General features: G+C 42.8%; 1 protein-coding gene across 3 annotated transcripts in view; it reads left to right on the top strand.

The window, feature by feature from the left end:
• Window positions 1-23178, top strand: part of COL4A6 (collagen type IV alpha 6 chain) — a 338008-nt gene that overhangs the window by 149760 nt on the left and 165070 nt on the right. For all 3 annotated transcript variants that reach the window (XM_024988805.2, XM_002699886.6, XM_005227897.5), the window contains exon 3: window positions 262-345. In XM_024988805.2, coding sequence (XP_024844573.1) covers window positions 262-345 — 84 coding nt within the window. The remainder of the gene's footprint in view (window positions 1-261; window positions 346-23178) is intronic.

Raw genomic sequence — 23178 nt, 5'->3', positions numbered from 1 at the left:
CCCACATCTCCTGCAATGGCAGAAGGATTTTTTACCACTCAGCCATCTGGGAAGCCTTAGTGAGGCTTAGACGTGACCTAAAAGGGTGCTTGCTTAAGATGACTTTTTATTTCATGTGACTCATGACACCATCAAGTGAGATGATTAAGCTGCTCTGATTTATTTGGTTAGTAGGAGTGTGGCCGCGGATTATGCTCCCTGGGCAGCATTGCTTTTTGCTTCACATGGTGCACTAACTTTTTTTTATTTTCTTTTTAATAGGGAGAGAAGAAGCCCTATGGGAAGCCATGTGGGGGCCAAGACTGCAGTGGGGGCTGTAAGTGCTCTCCTGAGAAAGGAGCCAGAGTAAGTTGCTGCTTTCATTGTTGAAAGACAAATAGTCACAGGAGCCGATTTCTGAAGTGTGTATGTTTTCTTTAGAATTAAACTGCTTAGAATTTACTCTTGTGACCTCACGGAGCAAGCAAAGTGATGAGGACCAGCTGGAAGGAGCTTTGCGAACTAATGATAGACAGAACTAGATCGGTCAATCTCTGAGGGATCGTGAAGAGGTTTCTTTCATTGACTCAATGCCAAGGTTTCCTCCAGGTTTCATCTGGACTGTTTCCAAAAGGCAATTAGGTTGTGCATATTATGATATGTTTGTAGATACATGTAAATTCCCATAGCTCATTTATATCCACTTGGTCCTTCCCTACCACTCTGGGGAACAAGTGGTCTGATTGTTATCTCCAGACTAGGGATGTGATTCATCCAAAATCAAGGGTATAGGGTAGCCATAAAGTCTAAAAATAGAGGTGACTATACATAAAGAATGATTTATAGCTATTATGTTAAGGCATGGGACATGTTGCATAACATTATGTGATTTATTCAATACATTGTCCTTTAATAGCCATGCCCAGTTCAAACTGTTGTGCAGATTGCAATGAACACAGTGCCTTGACACAGCATTTCTATCAATCCTCTATGCATATGTGATGTATTGCCCTGGGTGACTTGTATTTTTGATTTGCACTGAAAAAACCTGCATCTTCAGTATAACTCAGCCAAAGGATTCAAGGGGCTTCAATCTATAAAACAATAAAATCCAATCTATTAGTATGTTTTCTGAATTTATGGCCACCCTGTAGAATTCAGATCTTCTGACTTCCAGCATTGTATCTGCACTCTCATCACACTCAAACAAGCCTAAGAGCTTATATTGTCAAAGAAAAGTAGCATTAATAGGTCAACCAAACCCTCAAAAACAGCTGAACAGAGAACAGAGTGACCGCTCCACCTCCTCTTTCATTATCTTCCATTTGCAGGAAAGTGAAATGTCAAAGTCTGCCAGAATTTGAAGGAAAAGTATAAAAAGCCATCTCTAAATCAAAATGGGCCAGACCTATTGTATAGTAAAGGCACAGACTCAGAGAATCATAAAATATCAGAAAGGGAAGATATCTTCATGAGCTTCTCATCTTAACCACAGTTTGTATAGAGGAAATAGACTCTGAGAAGGAAGATGACTTCCCAGGGTCACACAGCAAATTGATGACAGATTCAGACTATTACCTGGGTCTTTTGATTTCTCGCCTATTTACTTTACCCACTGCTGTCTCCCAGGGAAGTCTTGTTCACTCTAGTCACTGAGGCCCACGTTCTTGCCTCTGATCTACAATCAGGGAACACTTTGGAAAAAAATAGTAATTCTACAACAAATATGTGAATACGTTCTTAAACAACAGCAAGCAACACAGACAAAGCAACATCTTCCTTGATGTTCTCGCAGTCCCACAATTGTCTTTCTGGTCTTTCCTGTGTGTGATCATAGATATATATGAATATGTATAAAAATATTGGGTTGGCCAAAAAGTTCATTCAAGTTTTCCTATACGATCTTATGGAAAAATTGGAATGAACTTTTTTGGCTAACTCAATAGTTTCATTTTCTGTTTTTCTCCAAAATATAATGGTATGTGTATACTCTGTGCTTTTTTCATTTGTTTGTTTGGTCAAATGATATATCCTTAAGATCTTTTTCCTCTACCCCGCAGTTTAATCTAGCCATTACTCTTTTGGTGAACACTTATTGTTTCCAAATTTCTGCTATTTTAAAAAATGAAAGTGCTGCAGTGGAAATCCATGAACAGGCCTCCTTGTACTCATTTTTAATATAGATACAAAGGATCAGAATTACTAGATATTAGGGCAATGAGCATTTTAAATTTTCAAAGCTACAAGTACCCTACAGATTACCTATTCTAATTTATTTACACTCCGTCAGCATTGTTGTTCAAGAGTGTCGAAGTTTCTGTACCCTTGCCAGCACTTGACATTTTTGCTAATATGGGTGAAAATCATTCCAATTCCCAGACTATATAAAAGCTTAAGCATCTTTTCACATATTCATTGCATGTTTGTATCTCTTATGTGAATTTTCTGGACATATCCTCTCCCTATTTTCCTAAGGGGTGATTCTTATGGATTTATTTTACCCCTGCAAAGATATAGCAAATAAAAATGGCTCAAGTGGAAGCAGATGAGATTTGAAGTTTGACACAGAAGGGCATTTCCTGATGGATTGTGGGGGGTAGGAAGTTGCTCGAACCCTGAGAAACTGAGAAATAGTTCTGAACTGTTGGTGGGGTTGGGGAGAATTTAAAAGTAGAAATTCTTGTATATTCTGAACAGAGGTCAGTCCTACACCAGGCGAACATGCTTATGATGACCTCATTGTTTCACCCCTGGCTGAGATTTTGATCTTTGAAGATGGAAGGCAGTGGATTTCCTCTGTGAGGAACTCTCATCTGGATTCCAAACATCTGGGGCCCTAATCTGGCTTTTCCTTTGAAAACATGAGTGGTTGAAGGGGCGTGGGACAGAGAAAAATAGAATATCATTGCATAGACTTTTTTCTTCAATATTTAAAACACTCGATATCCACACAGTCAAATATGTTCCTAAAAGTTTATTTGTGAAAGCCTGAAGTTTCTGGGAATGTTTGTTGAGGTTCGTGAACTAAACCAAACTGTATTTCTTGAGTCAAGAGCATGGATGTCCTATTTCCCAAGGAGACCAAGAGGGCACCACACGTGGGGCCGATCCAGAGCACATGGGTGCTTGAAGCTGCCCGAGCAGCCAGGTCTTTTTACTCATCCTCCCTACCCTCCTGCGTTCCCAGGGCCAAGCAGGATTGTTTAAACTAGCCCCACAACCATTGACCCTGCAGGGCAGCCCCTCAGTACCCCTTTTGTGCAGATGTCAGAAAGATTTGAGACTGTTTTCCTTAGCCAAGAAGAGGGCCCCATTTGGATTTCAAGCTGTTCCTCTCAAGCTCTGTGGGTTGGGAGTGGAACGGAATGTTGGGTCATCCCTAAGATATGCCACAGCCCTTGGCGGGCCTGCCTCCTGCCTTGGGGAGACATTAAGCTCATAGCTTGCTGGGCAGTGTGTATTTTTTCTTTGCCAAAGGCCTCTTGAACTGACTAAGACATTTACACAACACCTAGCACTTCTGTGTGACTAGGATCCAACTCTTTGGGGCTTAAGTCATCTCAAACTGATTTCTCGAAGGTATGCTCTACCTGTAAAAAGTCCTTGCCCAATGTTGCCGTGCCACTTTGTACTTTCCAATGCATCTTTTTCTCAGGGTCTGTATCATAATCTGTATGCAACAAATAAGCTGTTAAGTGACTTGTCCAAGGTCACTAGCCTGTTGGTGGCTAAATCAGCCTACTTTAGGAGAATGGCAACTTTTTTTTTTTTCCTTTTTGGCTGTGCAAGATCTTAGTTCCCTGACCAAAAATCAAACCCATGCCCCCTGTAGTGGAAGCGCGGAGTCTTAACCACTGGACCACCAAGGAGGTCCCGAAAATGGCAAAGTTAAAAATGACATGCCTGGTAATGTTACATAAAGCTGTTCTCCCCATCTCCCCTGGACATTTAAATTTGGGTTTAATCTTTGACTTCCAGCTTTCTTTCTTGGGGGTAAGTGTTTTTATCTGGAAGAAACATTCTTTTTTTCCCCATATTTTATTTTTTAAAACCTTTTTATTTTGTATTGGGGTATAGCCGATTAACAATGCTGTGATAGTTTCAGGTGGACAGCAAAGGGACTCAGCCATACATATACATGTATCCATTCTTCCCTAAACTCCCCTCCCATCCAGGCTGCCACATAACATTGCGCAGAGTTCGCTGTGCTATACAGTATGTCCTTGTTGGTTATCCATTTTAAATATAGCACTCTGTATGTGTCCATCCCAAACTCCCTAACTATCCCTTCTCCCAAGCAACCATAAGCTCATTCTATAAGTCTGTGAGTCTCTTTCTGTTTTGTAAATTCATTTGTATCATTTCTTTTTAGATTCCACATATAAGGGATGTCATATGATATGAAAGAAACATTCTTTTGAGTTGTATTTTTTTTTCTTCTGCCATTGGATTGATCAAATCATTGTACGTTGACATTTCCATCCCTTGCCCTTTTTTCCCTCCTGGATTTGAAAGCTGTCCCTGCATTATACTCCATCAGTGTGTTTTCTGAGGTGGGAGCAGGCAGGACTGCTGGTTTTATTCTAAGCCTACTATTCCTTACTAACATTTCAGAATTTTCCATTTTAACAGTGTTCTGGTGTTTGCGTACAGAGTGGGGAGCTCCTACTTATCCGTGCCACCTAAGGGTGCATTATTGCAGAAAATCTCAAACTATGGGAAATGTTTGGATGCCCCCAGATAAGGGCTGTTGGCCCCTCTTTTTTGGCCGGGGAAGCTATGTCCTAGCTAGAGAGCTGATGCGGCTAGCCTGAGTTTCACGTGAAACAGCCCAGGTTTCTTAATTCTTTATCTCTGGCTTGCATCATGCTGCTTCTTTGGCACGAAGTGTGTTTCCCATGGATTCCAGAGCTCAGATGCATTCACCACCAGCCCTTAAATTTACTCTCCTCCTGCAAACAGCTGGCGTTCCCTGTGTCAGCTGACTGGTGCCATGGCTACCGAGAGGCTGTTTCTTTTTTTTTTTTTTTCCCCTGAATCAGGGCTTTGCTGTGCACATCTTTCCTTTCTCTCTGGGTGCCCTCCCCCACACCCATGCCCCGACTCACTATTATAACAGACACCGTGGTCCTTAACCTCTGTGGGTCCAAAGCGACAGCAATTCATGTGCATGACCTCCTGGGGTGGCCAGACCTTGTTCCAGTTACCTGCGCTCAGACATCTTGCCTTCATTGCCCACTGACTCCTCATCCTTGTGCAGGCCGGCCTCACTGCTCACACTGGTCACCACTAACCTGCCTGTTGCCAAAAACAATGAATGTTTTTCATTCTTATCTTCTTTGACTTCTCTGCTGCATGAGACACCTCCTTCTTTCCTGAAACACTCTGTGCCCTTGGATGTCATCATGCTTTACTCTCCCGGTTCTTCCCTATTCCGACTAGAACTCCCCAAGGTTCTATCTTCATCCTACTTCTTTTCTCAATGTAGCTCTCTCCTAGGAAAAGTGAAAGTGTTAGTCACTCAGTCATGTCCGACTCTTTGCAACCCCATGGACTGTAGCCCACCAGGCTCCTCTGTCCATGGGGATTCTCCAGGCAAGAATACTGGAGTGGGTTGCCATTCCCTTCTCCAGGGATTTCAGCTACCACCCATACAATGATAGATATTCAGTCTCTAGCTCTAGCTCAGACCTTTATCCATAGCTTCAGGTCAGCACTGTCAGTTTCTTGCTGGATATCTCTGCTTAGAGTTTCACTGGCACCATAAACATGTATCACACAGAATTCAACCAGTAACCCCCACCAGACATGATACTTCCTAAGTCCTACCTATTTCTTCCCCATCTCAGTGCATGGCCCCACCGAGCACTCCATTGCTCAAGCTGGAAATCCCAGAACCATTCCTATCTTCTTTTTCTTTCCCCTACTATCACCTCCATTTCATCATCAAATCCCATCTATTTATCTTTCTAAATCAAGCTCAGAAAATCCATCCACGTTTCTCCATACCTATTTCTTCAATCCAGAGCTATATAGTTTCTTGCCTGAGTTCCCATAATGGCCTCCAGACTGCTCTCCCACCCTCCAGTCCCACTGTTTCCCATCCATTTGTACTCTGCTGTCATCATCTTTCTAAAACATAAATATGATCATGAAAATCTTGCTTAAAATCTCTCAATGGCTCCCCATAGATCCCACAATAAAATCTTAACTCTAGCAGGCTTATCAAGTCCTCCATGGCAGGCCCTTGACTTCTCTTCAGCATTCTCTTTCATCACAAGGAGCCTCCCTCTTCAGAAAAAGAAACAAGACAAAACCATACACAAAAATGGACTATTTACAGTCTATAGTACCTGCTATGTTATTTAATGTGCTCCAGGTTTTATACCTGCCACTCCCTTTACATGTCATTCTACTTTGTATGTGCTTCCACTAGCTCTATCTTTTCTCTGCTGACTTGCTTCTATCTACCCATCCTTTGAAACTGAACAGACTTCACCTCTGGAGAAGCTCTCCATGATAAACGGTTATCCACTCTTCTCATCCTGAACTGCAGCAATCTAGTGATTTGTCTGCTCTCCGTTATCTTTATGAACTCCTTAAGGGAAAAGACTTGGTGTCCTTAGACTCTGCAGGGGCAGTAGGCGCTTACAAACTGTTTCACAAAGGTCTGACCAACCAACCAGCCAATTTGTTTGGGTATGGTTCTAGCCTTGCTCATCTGAATTAGCTCTTAAGTTGCTATGAAGTAGATGAGAGTCTCTTCTAGGGAGGAATCCATCCTGCTAAAAGAAGGCAGAGAGCCAGGGCAGTCATTTCCATATCTCTTCTCAGTCCTGTTCACTGTGAGCTGTTCACTGCAGCTCCTTCCCACACTCTGGTTCCCATAGCTTGCTTTGGGATTCTGCTCTACCTAACTCCTCTGGGTTTTTGACCTTGACTGCTTCTTCTGCCTGATTGCTTCTTTCTCTGTGTCTAGCAATGCCAGAGACTTGGCAAAATGCTGTTGTTTAACTACCAGCAATTCATTCTTTTTCCAAGGTGAGGACCTCTTTATGAATAATTGTGAGTAAAAGATAATCGCAAACTTTCGTTTTGACATTGCTTTCACCCTTCTCTCCACCAAACCTTTTGCTTACAGCCTCGTAGCCTTATGCAGTGGTAATGGTCTTCAGTTGCCCTTGCTCTTCCTTGTGGGGGTAACGGGAAAGTGTCTGTGCAGGGAAGTAACCACTGGGTGTTTAAAGGTAGGGGAGGGAGGTAAAAAACAAACAACAACAACAAAAAAAAAAAACAAAGATCCCTGTGTATTTTAAATATAGTTATTTAGGTCAAGGATAATTGATGATAATGTTAAAAGTCAGTGTCTCTGCCCTGAGTCAAGATGCAGTCGTAGACCAGCAGATGTTTGTGGTTATCTTAATCCTCTCTTTGATCACACAGGGACAGTATAGGATTTATGGAATATATTATCTGTACTAGTGAGGGAGGCTTCTGTTAGAGAGGAGCCAAGGAGCTGGAGGAGGAGATAAATACACAGCTGTGGAGTCAAGGGCACTGCTTTAGATACCCAGAAACAGTGCCAGGCCTGAACTCTGCCAACTGGATGACATTAGGCTGGTGTTCCCCCCTCTCAGGGTCCCAGTTTAACCATCACTAAAGTGAGGGGTTTGGGTGGGGTGATCTCAAAGAACTCACCCGCTCTGATGATCCAAGTCAGACCCTGTATTACTGTACCGTGACAGTTCCTTGCCCCTAAAGTGTCTTATCGCATTTTCTAGTGTTGCAGTGAGATATGGAGGGCCATGTTTGACAGTGTTTTACCTTCTGGAGGGGTGTCTTGGCAGCTGCCTCAGACGGAAATCACTTGCCATGGCTTTTTACTTCAGATGCTGGAAGCGCCTAACAGCTGAAGTTGCTTCCCTGCAGGAATGCACTGTGCTCTCCTCCTTGGCCATCTGGCTGGTGTGATATGAAGAGACTCACAGGGATGTCGCCTTGCCACAACCTCCCCCGACTCCCGATATCTTCCCTGCCTGGCCAGTTTGCAATTCTAGCTTTAGAGACCCACTCCTTACGTTAAGCATGGCTGTATCTTTGCATTGCTTGAATCTGTTACATAGGCTTCTCTGATAAGAGGAGGCAAGCTTATCCTGAATACCTGGGGAGGAGCAGTGTGCACAAATCTTTAGGGACTTCTCAGTTTCCTTGTGCTGCCCTGTTCAGCCATATGTCAGAGACACTGGATATCAAGACATGGGTGAGCATCTCACCTGCCGATGTGTGACATGGTTTCTCCTCCTGGAGTCTGCCTTCCTCTTCCCTCCCCAGCCATATACAGGAAATCCCCTACACACAAGCAAGTTCCATTCCAAGAGTGCATTGTAAGTCCAATTTGTTCATAAGTCCAACAGAGTTAGCCTAGGTACCCAAAGAATACAATTGGCTATGTAGTGCTGTACTGTCATAGGTTAATTATACTTTTCACCCAAATAATACATAAAAAACAGATAAACATAAAAATAAAGAAAAAAAATTTAATCCTACAGTACAGTACTTTGAGAAGTACAGTAGAACAGTACAACAGCTGGCATACAGGGGGCTGGCATGGAGTGAACAGGTAAGAAGAGTTACTGACTAGAGGAGGGAGAGGAGGTGGGAGATGGTAGAGCTGAAGGATAGCCAGAAATAGAGATGGAGGGCAAGCTGCAATTTCACTTACACCTGATGCTGATGTATCTCACGTTTGCATTTTTGAAAGTTCACAACATGAAGGTTCATATGTAATGGATTTACTGTAATCCTCTCTCCTCTTCTTGCTGTTTTCTGATCTCTAACTTTCTTCTTTCTTCTTCCTGTCTTCCCTCCCTCTGGCTCTAGCATCGCTAGCTCTCCATCAGTCATTCTCATTTTCCCTACCATGGCCTCCTCACCTCAGTTACTTCCCTCTGCTTTCAGTTGCCTGGGCTTGCTTCCTTTGTCACCAGTCCCATTTTCTTCTTCTATTGGAGCAGGCATGATAGTAGCAGGAGATGGGAAAGAGAGGCTGAGATGTACTTTACAGAGGAGTTGCACTTCTCCAGAGATTCTAAATCTCAAAATATGAATCAGTGGTCTCCAGAATTGGTGGGGGTGAGGGAAGAGGAGGTTGGCACAATCAGTCCACTGTAAAATCAGCATAAAAGAAAATATTATGACTCCTATTTCCATTTAAATTGAAAATGTCCAGAAAGAAACTAAGATTTGGATTTAAATGATTTAATTTATGTAAAGTGCTTAAAACAGTGTGTAGTACACTGAGAGCTGTCTAAATATTAGCTATTATTATCACTACTATTCAGCCTTTCAAATATGTAATACACATATTGCCACTGGTACCCTCTGTTGCATATGCTTTGTAAGGTATTCTGAGGGAAGAATGGGAGCCCACAGGTGGAAGGGTTGACCCTGGGCCCCTTACTTTTTTTTTTTCCTGAATGTATACCAGATATATTGCTATCTCCTTGGGTCCAGGTAAGTGGATTTCTGGATTATACTGTCTAACTACATTAACCCTCACAAAATGGGCAAGTGGCTTAAGAAGATTCCTGCAAATAAGCCATGTGTTGAAGGTAATGCCAATAATGTAAGAACATGAAAATGGCAGCGCTCACATTTCTCTTACTCCTCGAATGGATTTTTCCATCAGCCTCACTGTGAGGGAAAACCCATGACAAGCTAATCATATGTGACAAGAAGTCAGCAAAAAAGTAATTCAGGGATAATCAAAAAGACTACATGAAATATGGATTTATGCTCATTGTCAGTAATGAAAGATCTTGCCCTAAGTGCATATGCTGCCTTGAAATATTAGCTAATAATATAATGAAAGTGAGAGTGAAGTCACTCAGTTGTGTCCGACTCTTTGCGACCCCGTGGACTGTAGCTCACCAGGCTCCTCCATCCATGGGATTCTCCAGGCAAGAATACTTGGGTGGGTTGCCATTTCCTTCTCCAGGGGATCTTCCCAACCCAGGGATCAAACCCAGGTCTCCCACATTGAAGGCAGACACTTTAACCTCTGAGCCACCAAGGAACACATCACAATTAATAAGACATTTGACATACCATATATTTCATCTTTATCTCATTTTCTATTTATTGTGTGTGTTTCATAATATATATGTGTGTACATATATACATATATGCAGAATAGGACATGTATATAATTTATATAATTACTAATAATGTAGTGTGTACACATATAAAGCATGCTGTATTTTTTAACTGCAAAGCATGTAACCAGGAAGACAGCCATACAGCCAACTTTAGAGCCTCACCTTAACAACTGTACAGAAAATAAAGAAATGGGGATGTCAAGAGTTGGAAGAAGTGAGACAGCAAAGAAATTTTAAGATCATAAAATCTCAAACCTGGGAGACTGGATCCAAGCCCCAAGTGGCATATCATAGTTTATAAAAGGCTTTCCCAGCATGTACATGAATGCTCTTTCCCTCTCTTTAAATATGAAGACTTTTGGAAGAAGCCATTTCAGAGAGGTGAAAAGACTTTCCCAAGGTCCCTTGCGAGTAGCATAGCAGATTTGAATCAATTATTCTATCCCCCCTGCTTGGTGTTCTTTCTACCATGTCAAATGTCCTCTTAATTTCATGGCCGTAATCAGCTGAGCTCATCATAGCCAGATTGTTATGAATGGTAGAATACTTGTAGTGGAGAAAATCTGCCAAAGAGATGTAGACCTGATATCAACAAATCTATCATCCTGCCCCCACCTCGTGAGAAATAACCCCTGACCGCATGTATAGCATCTGTTTATATCCTTGTCTGAGTTTTAAAATGTTTTCCTAGTATCTCAGTCTTTTAAAAGTTACAAGAACTGAAATCCATGCATAAGGAAAGCCTGGTTTTCATCTGTGATTACAAGTCTTCTGAGGCATTACATCAATTTTTACAGCTCTGAAACAGGCCTGTCCCTTTATGTAGGCCACTCACTGTATAGAAATTCTCTGCAATGGAGTTAGAAATGTGTATAGATGAAACAACCAACTATATGTCAAGGAAATAATATGGTGTCTGTTCTGAGAAAACTTGCATTAATGGAAGTCTTCCAAGAATGTTTAACAAAATTAATTGCATGGCATCTCTCCTAAGCTATAGAAGTCGATGGGAAAAATTATGCATTGCTTTGCAGAAATTTGCCTCGCTGTCATCTTTTCAAAAGAGCTTTTATTTTAACAAATAAAGCAGATGGCCAATTATTTAATGACCACCTTTACTAACAGAGGTAGAGGTCCTAGACTATGTTCTATGTTTTATTTTTCTCATTGTGTTGCTCTCTGGAGAATATAGACATATTACAAGTACCAGACTTAAGGAGAGTACACACACACACACACACACCAGCTAGTAACAGCAACAGCCCTTAATTATACAGCACTACACCATCTGATTGAAAGTCTGAATGGCAGAACACAAGTCCTCAGAAGGAGGTATTGGTATGGACTGGAGTGAATTTAAGCAAACTCTTTTTTTAAATTATCATGACAAAAATGTTTCTTTAGGAAGATGAATGTAGTGGGGGCTGTGCAGAATGGCTTAGAGTTAGAGACACGATAGGCAGATAGAATGCTGTCCATTTTTAGAGCTTATGAGGCATGTCGCAAATCCCCTAGCACAACAGAGTGGAAACTTTGCATTTTCTGCTGCTCAGATCCTGTCTTTCTTTAAATGATTCTCTGCAACCTTGAATACACACACAGAGACACATACACATTCAAGGAGTGATTTGATGACAAGGACTTGTCTTCATTTTAGGTGAAGGTATCACCTTCACCTTTGGGGCTTCCCAGGTAGGGCACAGCAACCCATTCCAGTACTCTTGCCTGGAGAATCCCATGGACTGAGGAACCTGTGGGCTACAGTCCATGGGGTCGCGAAGAGTCAGACACGATTGAAGCGATATAGCACACGCACACACACACATCACCTTTTTATCTTTTTAATTAACTGAAAGATGGTACTAGTTCCTTTCCACCACATTCATCTAACTCCTTGGTAACCAGTATCTCCATTAATTAGTCCCTGATATTCCCAACTGAGAAAAACTCATCCCCAAACCAAGTGGAATCAGCAGCACTGAAATGATCCTATTTTGATTACAGAAACAACTGTATGATGCTTCTCTTCATCAGATGCTAAAAGCTCCAACAGTCACTATGATACCCAGCAAGAAAGGCCAGCTCAGTGGGTTCTGAAAGAGCTTCTGTTTCCTACTTGATACATTTCATTGTGGGAGTTATGAGTGAATGGTAGAGTTTGAGGAATCATGAAAGAAAGAAGTCATTGGTTCATAGAAGACAGATCCTAAAGCTTGGTCAGCAGAGAAATCTACAGAATCCCTTAGAATGGTACCCTTATCCTGTATTACCAGTTGGGACATTAGCAGGCTCTGCGGACTTAGCACTTGATTTTGCTTACAGTCAAATGACAGCTTTTACAGTTTTTGGACGGTTAAGTTTTACTCCTTAATTTTTGAAAAGCCAAAGTTAAAAATGCTCATTCCTCTAGACCCCAGGAAGATTAATGTATATGTTTGGTTATGAGCCATATCAAAGAAACCATGGTCTCTGTCCCTGTACATGTCCTTGCTAGTTCAAGTAATTGGAGCGACTTGGCATTCCTCTGCTTTAGTTGGGTTCCTCTTGGATCTGACACCAGTCAGTGGTTGCAGCCCCCTTCATATGTTGCTGGGGGAATGCCAGTAAAGCTATGAGTAAACCAGGGATCTGGGGAGAAACAGGCTGTGGGGCCCAGAATGGAATGAGGGGTAACCAGGTTTCAGGAGCCAGATTTCCCCAGAGAGAGACAAAAAGAAAGCAAACAAAAGGAAGAGACAGGTCTAAACAGGCACCCCAGACAGGGCCCCTGTGCTGTAAGAACAGAGCCTTAAACTTCACAAAGCTCAGGAAGGGAAGGGAGCCAGGGGTTAAACACAGCCTTTGCAATTCACTTGAAGAATGATTAACTGAACACACATAGAAAAGCCACACATGTTCATATAGAACAATATTATTCTTAAAACCCACTTAGACACTCCATGAATTTAGAAATCTACCTAAACCTGTAGATCCACAGAGATATTAATATTGATCCTCAGAAACCCCAAGGGTACACACCTTTAGAAACAGACTCAGAGAGGCTCAGCAGCACAAAAATACCAGGACTCCCACCATGCCTAACAGTGGGCTGGTTTTTGAGGCATGCAACAGAGTTTAATGAAATCATAAAATCCAGTACTGGCACCTGGGCCCAAGCCTCCAGTGACTGGCACCAGAGTAAGAAAAATGAACCTCTCTTTGAATTTTACCTACCAAATCAAGTCCAAACCTAGCTCTAGCTCTAAGAGCAGGATGGAAGCCTGTCTCTTCCATCTCATCCTGTGTAAAATGAGGAGCCAGGCTTGAAGGCCTCCCAGGTCCCTTGGAGGAAGCAGAGCATGCAGTGTGGCCCCCTCCTTCCCCATAGGCTCATTTACAGCCTAACAACAAACAGCCCCCAGACCCACACTTTGACCAGCCCCCACGGGATCTCCCTCATGCCCAGCTATCCCAGAGGAACTTGATATCCTGGGGTTTGGCACCAGCTCTTCACACGGTCTCCAGAAGTTCCTGCTCCTCGGGGCCCTTCCAGCCCAGTTCCCACTCCCACACCCAGCCAGCCCCAGGGGCCTGGTGGCTGGGTCTCCAAGGGGACCTCTGGGGTTGGTTCACAAGGCTGCCTCTGAGGGGAGGAGGCTGGCCTGGCCCGGAGGAGATGGTGTCTCTGGCAGGAGACACAGAATTGCCTCAGCAGCCAGAGAGGGCGGCCCAGGGCAGCCTTGAACCACTGACCCACCACCCCACTGCATACTCGGCCCAAATCCAGTGGCCGCCAGCGTTTAGCAATGGGAAAAGCCAGTTTGGAAGAAGCAAACAGGAAAACAAAGACAACCTGGGAACTTTGGACCAACTTCCAAACTGAAAGTCCTCAAGTATCCCTTGTCTGCCCCCTCGCAATAAAAGGCCCTCTCATGAAAAAATGGGGGAACCTTAGATTCCATGATGGCAGAGCCAAAAGCACCTCAGGAATCCTGTAGTCCAACCATTTAATCTTACGTATGGGGGTCCAGAGTGAGGAAAAGATGCAAACTCTAGGGAGTTTTCCTTGATTATAAGGCCAGGTGTGTGTGTGTGTGTGTGTGTGTGTGTGTGTGTGTGTGAGTGAGAGAGAGAGAGAGAGAGAGAGAGAGAGAGACTATCTGAGCTGCAATCCTGAACCACAGAACTTGTGAGCAGGTATGCCTTCACCCCAGTGACCAGAAATTTTTCCCACTGCCCAGGGATCCACAGGTACTCAGGACAGGGTTAGGAAAATTTTCCATCTTGGTAGTACAAGAAATTACAGTGGTTGAGAGCACAGGTTTTAGAACCAGATCTTTTAAAAGCCCATCTTTTAAGATCTGGCTCTATTATTTACTAGATATGTAAGCTTTACCCAGTGATTCTCAACCAGGGGTAGTCTTACCAACCAAGGAACATTTGGCCAGGTATGGAAACATTTTGGGTTGCCATAACTGGTGGGGTGCTACTGGCATCTAGTCGATAGAGAACAGAGAAGCTGGTAAACATCCTATGTTGCACAGGACAGTCCCCTACAACATGGAAGTATCTGACCCAACATGTCAATAATGTCAAAGTTAGGAAACCCTGTGTTAGGCAAGTAATCATCCTGAGCTTCAGTTTCTTCATCTGTGACCTGGAGTAACAGTAACTATCCCACAGGGTTGTTATAATAATTAAATAGACTAAAATATATAATACCAATTAGTGTAGTGCTTGGCACAAAGTGCTTTACTAATTATTAGCTATTAGTTCCTCAAACCGTCCCTTAACTCCACCTTCTCTTATAGTTATCTGTGCGTATCTCTATTCCCCTTACAGCATAACTCTCTGAAATAGTCGTTTATACTCAAAATGTCCACTTTTCACATTCTCTCTCAAATCCACTCTAATAAAGGTCACCAATGACATCCACTTTGTTAATTCCAACAATCGTCTCTCAGTCTTTGTCTTACTTGACCTGCCACCAGAATTTTAAATGGCTTTCACTCTTTCTTTCTTGAAAAACTTTCTTTGCTTGGCTTCCAAGACAGCACGCCTTTGATTCTCCACCTACCTTGATGTAGAAAGCTTTGCTCCAAGAGGAGAGGTACTTGGTCTGATTTGTTTTGTTTTGTTTTGTTGAATGAATGAATTAATGAATACTATTTATTATAACTCATTGGAAAAGACTCTGATGCTGGGAGGGATTGGGGGCAGGAGGAGAAGGGGACTACAGAGGATGAGATGGCTGGATGGCATCACTGACTCGATGGACGTGAGTCTGAGTGAACTCCGGGAGTTGGTGATGGACAGGGTGGCCTGGCGTGCTGCGATTCATGGGGTCGCAAAGAGTCGGACATGACTGAGCGACTGATCTGATCTGATCTGATTTATTATAAGGATTAAATGAGATCATGTGTATAAACTACTTAGTGCACATCAAGCACTTAATAAATGGCCCCTGTTACCAATACAACTGCAATTATTACCACTGATATTTTTGCTATTATTATCATTCTCCCCTCCAGGGCTGTGAGCCTTGTGAGCATGGATTAACATTTAGTTTATCTTGATCTTTTCTTATATGGAGCTTTATTCAATAAAGAAGAGTATATATCCAAACTTGGATATATATATCCAGAAAACAGTTTGCTATGGATGAGAGCAGCTGATGAAGGCATGAGCCTAGAGCAGGGCCTTAGAGGAGAAACAGGTTTGAAAGAGCTTGATTGGGGGTGGGGGTGGATGGCTAGAGTCTCGTAGGCATCCGAAGGGAGTCACACTTAAGCCATGTCTACTCCCCTCTTCATAAATGATGGGATCATAAAAGGTAGGGAGTAACAGTTCTCACCCATTAATCATCTCAATTCCTTCCCTCCCAGGTATGGGGGAGAAGCAGGACTGTAGCCAAATGTTAGCATGAACAGGGCTTATCTGTTGGGTTTGACAGAGTAAGCAAAATAAATTCACTTGACTCATAGTACTGGTTGAACTTCATTTTCAGTCGTCTTGAACTTTGAGCAACTTTGTACACTAATCAACTCCTATTAGCATCTGTACAAATTTGCAAGTAGCACTTATATTAGCCTGAAAATTTGGACACTTAGGGATCACCGTTAGAAAAAGTACACAATCCAAATTGTATTAGAAAACTTGTGAATACTCAAAACATCCATTAGGTGTTACTGATCACTCTAATAACATAATTTGGCAGCATTTTGAGTGAAAATGAGATAATAACCAAATAGTCTATTTGAACCAAGACTCTTTTTTCCATTAAAAATAGAATGTCTAGTTTTTATAATATTCATGCTATTAACTACTGCCAATTGTGACAGTAAATAATGGCTCATTTCAGTTCAGTCGCTCCGTTGTGTCCACCTCCTTGTAACCTCATGAACTGCAGCACGCCAGGCCACCCTGTCCATCACGAACTCCTGGAGTTCACTCAGACTGACGTCCATCGAGTCAGTGATGCCATCCAGCCATCTCATCCTCTGTCGTCCCCTTTTCCTCCTGCCCCCAGTCCCTCCCAGCATCAGAGTCTTTTCCAATCAGTCAACTCTTCCCATGAGGTAGCCAAAGTACTGGAATTTCACCTTCAGCATCAGTCCTTCCAAAGAAATCCCAGGGCTGATCTCCTTCAGAATGGACTGGTTGGATCTCCTTGCAGTCCAAGGGATGCTCAAGAGTCTTCTCCAACACCACAGTTCAAAAGCATCAATTCTTCAGTGCTCAGCTTTCTTCACAGTCCAACTCTCACATCCATACATGACCACTGGAAAAACCATAGCCTTGACTAGACGGGCCTTTGTTGGCTAAGTAATGTCTCTGCCTTTCAATATGCTATCTAGGTTGGTCATAACTTTTCTTCCAAGGAGTAAGCGTCTTTTAATTTCATGGCTTCAGTCACCATCTGCAGTGATTTTGGAGCCCCCAAAAATAAGTCTGACACTGTTTCCACTGTTTCCCCACCAGATGCCATGATCTTAGTTTTTTGAATGTTGAGCTTTAAGCCAACTTTTTCACTCTCCACTTTCACTTTCATCAAGAGGCTTTTGAGTTCCTCTTCACTTTCTGCCATAAGGGTGGTGTCATCTGCATATCTGAAATTACTGATATTTCTACTGGCAATCTTGATTCCAGCTTGTGCTTCTTCCAGCCTAGCATTTCTCATAATGTACACTGCATAGAAGTTAAATGAGCAGGGTGACAATATACAGCCTTGACGTACTCCTTTTCCTATTTGGAACCAGTCTGTTGTTCCATGTCCAGTTCCAACTGTTGCTTCCTGACCTGCATACAAATTTCTCAAGAGGCAGGTCAGGTGGTCTGGTATTCCCATCGCTCTCAGAATTTTCCACAGTTTATTGTGATCCACACAGTCAAAGGCTTTGGCATAGTCAATAAAGCAGAAATAGATGTTTTTCTGGAACTCTCTTGCTTTTTTGATGATCCAGTGAATGTTGGCAATTTGATCTCTGGTTCCTCTGCCTTTTCTAAATCCAGCTTGAACATCTGGAAGTTCACAGTTCACGTATTGCTGAAGCCTGGCTTGGAGAATTTTGAGCATTTCTTTACTACCGTGTGAGATGAGTGCAATTGTGCGGTAGTTTGAGCATTCTTTGGCATTGCCTTTCTTTGGGATAGGACTGAAAACTGACCTTTTCCAGTCCTGTGGCCACTGCTGAGTTTTCCAAATTTGCTGGCGTATTGAGTGCAGCACTTTCACAGCATCATCTTTCAGGATTTGAAATAGCTCAACTGGAATTCCATCACCTCCACTAGCTTTGTTCGTAGTGATGCTTTCTAAGGCCCACTTGACTTCACATTCCAGGATATCTGGCTCTAGGTGAGTGATCACACCATCGTGATTATCTGGGTCATGAAGATCTTTTTTTTTACAGTTCTGTGTATTCCTGCCACCTCTTCTTAATATCTTCTGGTTCTGTTAGGTCCATAGCATTTCTGTCCTTTATCGAGCCTATCTTTGCATGAAATGTTCGCTTGGTATCCCTAATTTTCTTGAAGAGATCTCTAGTCTTTCCCATTCTGTTGTTTTCCTCTATTTCTTTGCACTGATTGCTAAGGAAGGCTTTCTTATCTCTTCTTGCTATTCTTTGGAACTCTGCATTCAGATGCTTATATCTTTCCTTTTCTCCTTTGCTTTTTGCTTCTCTTCTTTTCACAGCCATTTGTAAGACCTCCTCAGACAGTCATTTTGCTTTTTTGCATTTCTTTTCCATGGGGATGGTCTTGATCCCTGTCTCCTGTACAATGTCACGAACCTCCGTCCATAGTTCATCAGGCACTCTATCAGATCTAATCCCTTAAATCTATTTCTCACTTCCACTGTATAATCATAAGGGGTTTGATTTACGTCATACCTGAAAAGTCTAGTGGTTTTCCCTATTTTCTTCAATTGAAGCCTGAATTTGGCCATAAGGAGTTCATGGTCTGAGCCACAGTCAGCTCCTGGTCTTGTTTTTGCTGACTGTATAGAGCTTCTCCATCTTTGACTGCAAAAAATATAATCAATCTGATTTCGGTTTGACCACCTGGTGATGTCCATGTGTAGAGTCTTCCCTTGTGCTGTTGGAAGAGGGTGTTTGCTCTGACCAGTGCATTCTCTTGGCAAAACTCTATTAGCCTTTGCCCTGCTTCATTCTGTACTCCAAGGCCAATTTGCCTGTTACTCCAGGTGTTTCTTGACTTCCTACTTTTACATTCCAGTCCTCTATAATGAAAAGGACATCTTTTTTGGGTGTTAGTTCTAGAAGGTCTTGTAGGTCTTCATAGAACTGTACAACTTCAGCTTCTTCAGTGTGACTGGTCAGGGCATAGACTTGGATTACCGTGATATTGAATGGTTTGCCTTGGAAGTGAACAGAGATCATTCTGTCGTTTTTGAGATTGCATCCAAGTACTCATTTCGGACTCTTTTGTTGACTATGATGGCTACTCCATTTCTTCTAAGGGATTCCTGACCACAGTAGTAGATATAATGGTCATCTGAGTTAAATTCACCCATTCCAGTCCATTTTAGTTCGCTGATTCCTAGAATGTCGACATTCACTCTTGCCATCTCCTGTTTGACCACTTCCAATTTGCCTTGATTCATGGACCTGACATTCCAGGTTCCTATGCACTATTGCTCTTTACAGCATCGGCCCTTGCTTCTATCACCAGTCACATCCACAACTGGGTATTGTTTTTGCTTTAGCTCCATCCCTTCATTCCTTCTGGAGTTATATCTCCACTGATCTCCAGTAGCATATTGGGCCCCTACTGACCTGGGGAGTTCCTCTTTCAGTATCCTATCATTTTGCCTTTTCATACTGTTCATGGGGTTCTCAAGGCAGGAATACTGAAGTGGTTTGCCATTCCCTTCTCCAGTGGACCACATTCTGTCAGACCTCTCCACCATGACCCGCCCGTCTTGGGTGGGCTCATGGGCATGGCTTAATTTCATTGAGTTAGACAAGGCTGTGGTCCTAGTGTGATTAGATTGACTAGTTTTCTGTGAGTATGGTTTCAGTGTGGCTGCCCTCTGATGCCCTCCTGCAACACCTACCATCTTACTTGGGTTTCTCTTACCTTGGACGTGGGGTATCTCTTCACGGCTGCTCCAGTAAAGCGCAGCTGCTGCTCCTTACCTTGGAGAAGGGGTATCTCCTCATTGCCGGTCCTCCTGACCTTGAACGTGGAATAGCTCCTCTAGGCCCTCCTGCACCCTCGCAGCCACCGCTCCTTGGACATGGGGTTGCTCCTCCCGGCCGCCCCTGGCCTTGGGCAGGGGGTAGCTCCTCCCGGCCACCACCCCTGACCTTGGACGTGGGGTAGCTCCTCTCGGCCACGCTATGTGTGCCGTCACAGCTGTTCCTTCCTTTTCTTCACCATCTACTCCAAACAGAACGCCCACAGATTGGACCCTAAGAGATACTATTAGATAATACCCATATGTTTTCAGTCCCTGACCATCTAAAACCTACACTCCTGCTCACTTGCATTATAGCTCATATGCAGTAACCAATGTGCTTTACAGATGGGTCAGCCTATCTGAAACTTTCCAGATGGGACCTGCCCAGGTGCAGAGAAAAATTGTAACCTGCTTTACATCAACTGACCAAAGATTTTTTTTAATCCACGAAACTCAAACCTTTGACTTCAAAAGGAATTATATTAATGCAACTTTATTTTCAAATCAGCATTTATTTTCTGAGTTTGAACTTGCCATCAACTCAAAGATCTTCTAAAAATTAACTGTTTGAAACTTTTGTAAACTTTTTGAACAGTCTTGTTTTTTAAGGGTTCCTATAGGCACTTAATAAATACACAAGTGACATAAAGGCCACCATGATTTTCCAACTGACTGGGCTGTTGGCGACTTTTAGAAGTTCTATTATTATTTGTCAAAGATCCTCCAATATCCATCTGGGCCCACAGATAGCCAGGCTCTTGAAAGAAGTGTTGATAGAGCCCTCGGGGAGTCGGGGGCGGGGGTGTGATTCACTATGGAAAGATGACCCAACTGCCCCGAGTCCCTTGAGTCTCCTATAGATGCCAAATGAGCTCCTAGCCTAGGAATCCCATCTGTGATCTAAATGTATCCAGAAACCACCCACTCATCTCCTCATCTTGACTAATGTGCTCACAGAGACATATTTTCCCTATTAAGATATAGGAATTGCTATCAGAGAAAATGATTGTCATCTTTTTAATCATTGTCATCGCAAAAATAACATGTAACAACGAGATAATAGTAGTTATTACCATTTAAAACGTTTTTACTCTGTGCCAGGCATTGTGCTGGGTATTTTATATGTGTCATCTCATTTAATATTTTCAATGAGTTATAAATATCATGGATGGTTGCCCAACCATCACCACTCTAATTCCATTTACATTTCATCACCCTGTCTCAGTTAATTTTCACAGTAGCCTTGGGGAGTAGGTATTTCTTTTAAACCCCATTTTACAGATAGGGAAACAAAGATTTAGAGAGGTTAAGTTTTTTGCCAAGTTCCCACAGCATGTGAGTGGTGGAGCTGAGAGTCAAAGGCTGATCTCTCTGGGCCACAAACCTGTACCTCTTTCTATCCCCTTGCTGGTCCTTTATTTGTACCATAGTCCATTATAGGCGCCACTAACAGGGACACCAAAGGGAAAAATTGTAACTTTCTTGTTTCTCTCTTCCACATCTTGCCCTCCTCTCCTTTATCTCTCATGGGATTGATGGCTTTGGTATCCCTAGCAACCACCTTCCTCCCCCCACACTGCCTTCATGTACATCCGAATATACAACACACAGTTCCCCTGTCAAAATCTCTTCTCAACTAGTAATCTGAATTTGCAGTTAAGGTCTTAAAGACTTATAAAACTAACTTGTTTTACCCTCTTACCCCCACCCTCCCCATGCCATACAACATGCAGGATCTTAGTTCCCCAACCAGGAATGGAACCTGTGCCTCCTGCTTTAGAAGCACAGAGTCTTTACCACTGGACGTCCAGAGAAGTCCCTGTTATACTCTCTTAGGCCTACTTTTGTTTAACAGGATTTCCCAGGTGTCTCAATGGTAAATAATCAGCCTGCCAAATCAAGAGACTCAAGAGACGTGGGTTCAATCCCTGAGTCAAGAAGATCCCCTGGAGGAGGAAATGCAACCTATTCTAGTATTCTTGCCTGGAAAATCCTATAGTCAGCAGAGCTTGGCAGGCTACAGTCCATGGGGTCACAAAGAGTTTGACATGACTGAATGATTGAGCACACAAACACAAGCCATCATTTAGGACAGTGATATGAACATAACTTTTGGCATCAAGCTTAGATTTTAAGTTCTGGTCTGGTTTCCCCATGCTAAATATGTTACTCTGGGCAGTTCACCCCTGTGAGCCCCAGTTTCCTCAGCTATAAAATGCAAATAATAATAGTACACTCAAGACTTCCCTGGCAGTCCAGTGGTTAAGACCTCCAATGCAGGAGGCATGTGTTTGATCCCTGGTTGGTGCTAAGATCCCACCTGCTACGTGACATGGACAAAAAAATAATAATAATAGTAGTAGTACACACATCACAGGACTATGTAAGCTGAATGACATATACATGCCAAATGTACAATGCAATGCCTTGAAACAGAGTGCATGCATGCTAAGTCGCTTCAGGAGTATCTGACTCTTTGCAACCTTATGGGCTCTAGTCCACCAGGCTCCTCTATCCATGGGTTTCTCCAGGCAAGAATACTGGAGTGAGTTGCCATGCCTTCCTCCAGGGGATCTTCCCTACCCAGGGATCGAACCTGTGTCTCTTATGTCTCCAGCGTAAGAGAGCCTGGCAGCAAGGTTCTTTACCACTCGTGCCACCTGGAAAGCCCTTGAAATAAAGTACATACTCAGTAAATGGTGGTAGTTATTTTGGTGACTTCAGCGAATGGGTAGAATAGGGAATTATAGAGTACCCATCAAGATATATGGCCTGGAATCTCTTTAATCTCTTTTTTTAAAGCATTTATTATGCAAGGATATGAATGATAGTTTGTCAGGCAGTATACCAATCAAGTTAAATAGTTCCTGAAAATTCTTGCCAGTTTAATCAACTAAAAGCATAAAGATCCCTTTTAGCATTAAATCTCTGCTTTCCTCACAGCAGTCATGGCATTTCCCTCTTTAAGAAACTACACTGCTTCCCTATTGTCATCAAAAAGCAAAACTTGACTTGACTTGAAGGTATTGAGCATAGCCAGGAGTGGTACAGATCTGGTTGGGTCCAACATGCCTGAGAGATCAAGTAGTCCTGGCAGACCCCACATGGTGGGATAGAGGTCAAAGGCCCAAATATAGTTAAGAGTATAACCTATGGGCTATTTTAGAGTTAGTAGGTTAAGATGAGAATCTGGAATATAGATTTTAAGCCAGGTTAGCAGGTTAGGGTTTAGGTCACTTCCAACATACAATCCGAATAGGAGCAGGGTGAGCAGTCAGCAGAGATCCAAACAGCAGGATGCCCTGACACAATCTAAGATAAATGCCAGAGACCTGAGCTTGACTCATGATCATGGTAGCC

Source organism: Bos taurus, chromosome X (assembly GCF_002263795.3).
Source record: "Bos taurus isolate L1 Dominette 01449 registration number 42190680 breed Hereford chromosome X, ARS-UCD2.0, whole genome shotgun sequence".
Taxonomy (NCBI): Eukaryota; Metazoa; Chordata; class Mammalia; order Artiodactyla; family Bovidae; genus Bos; species Bos taurus.
Note: the sequence above shows the minus strand (reverse complement) of the source record. Positions and strands in the feature narration are given on the sequence as shown.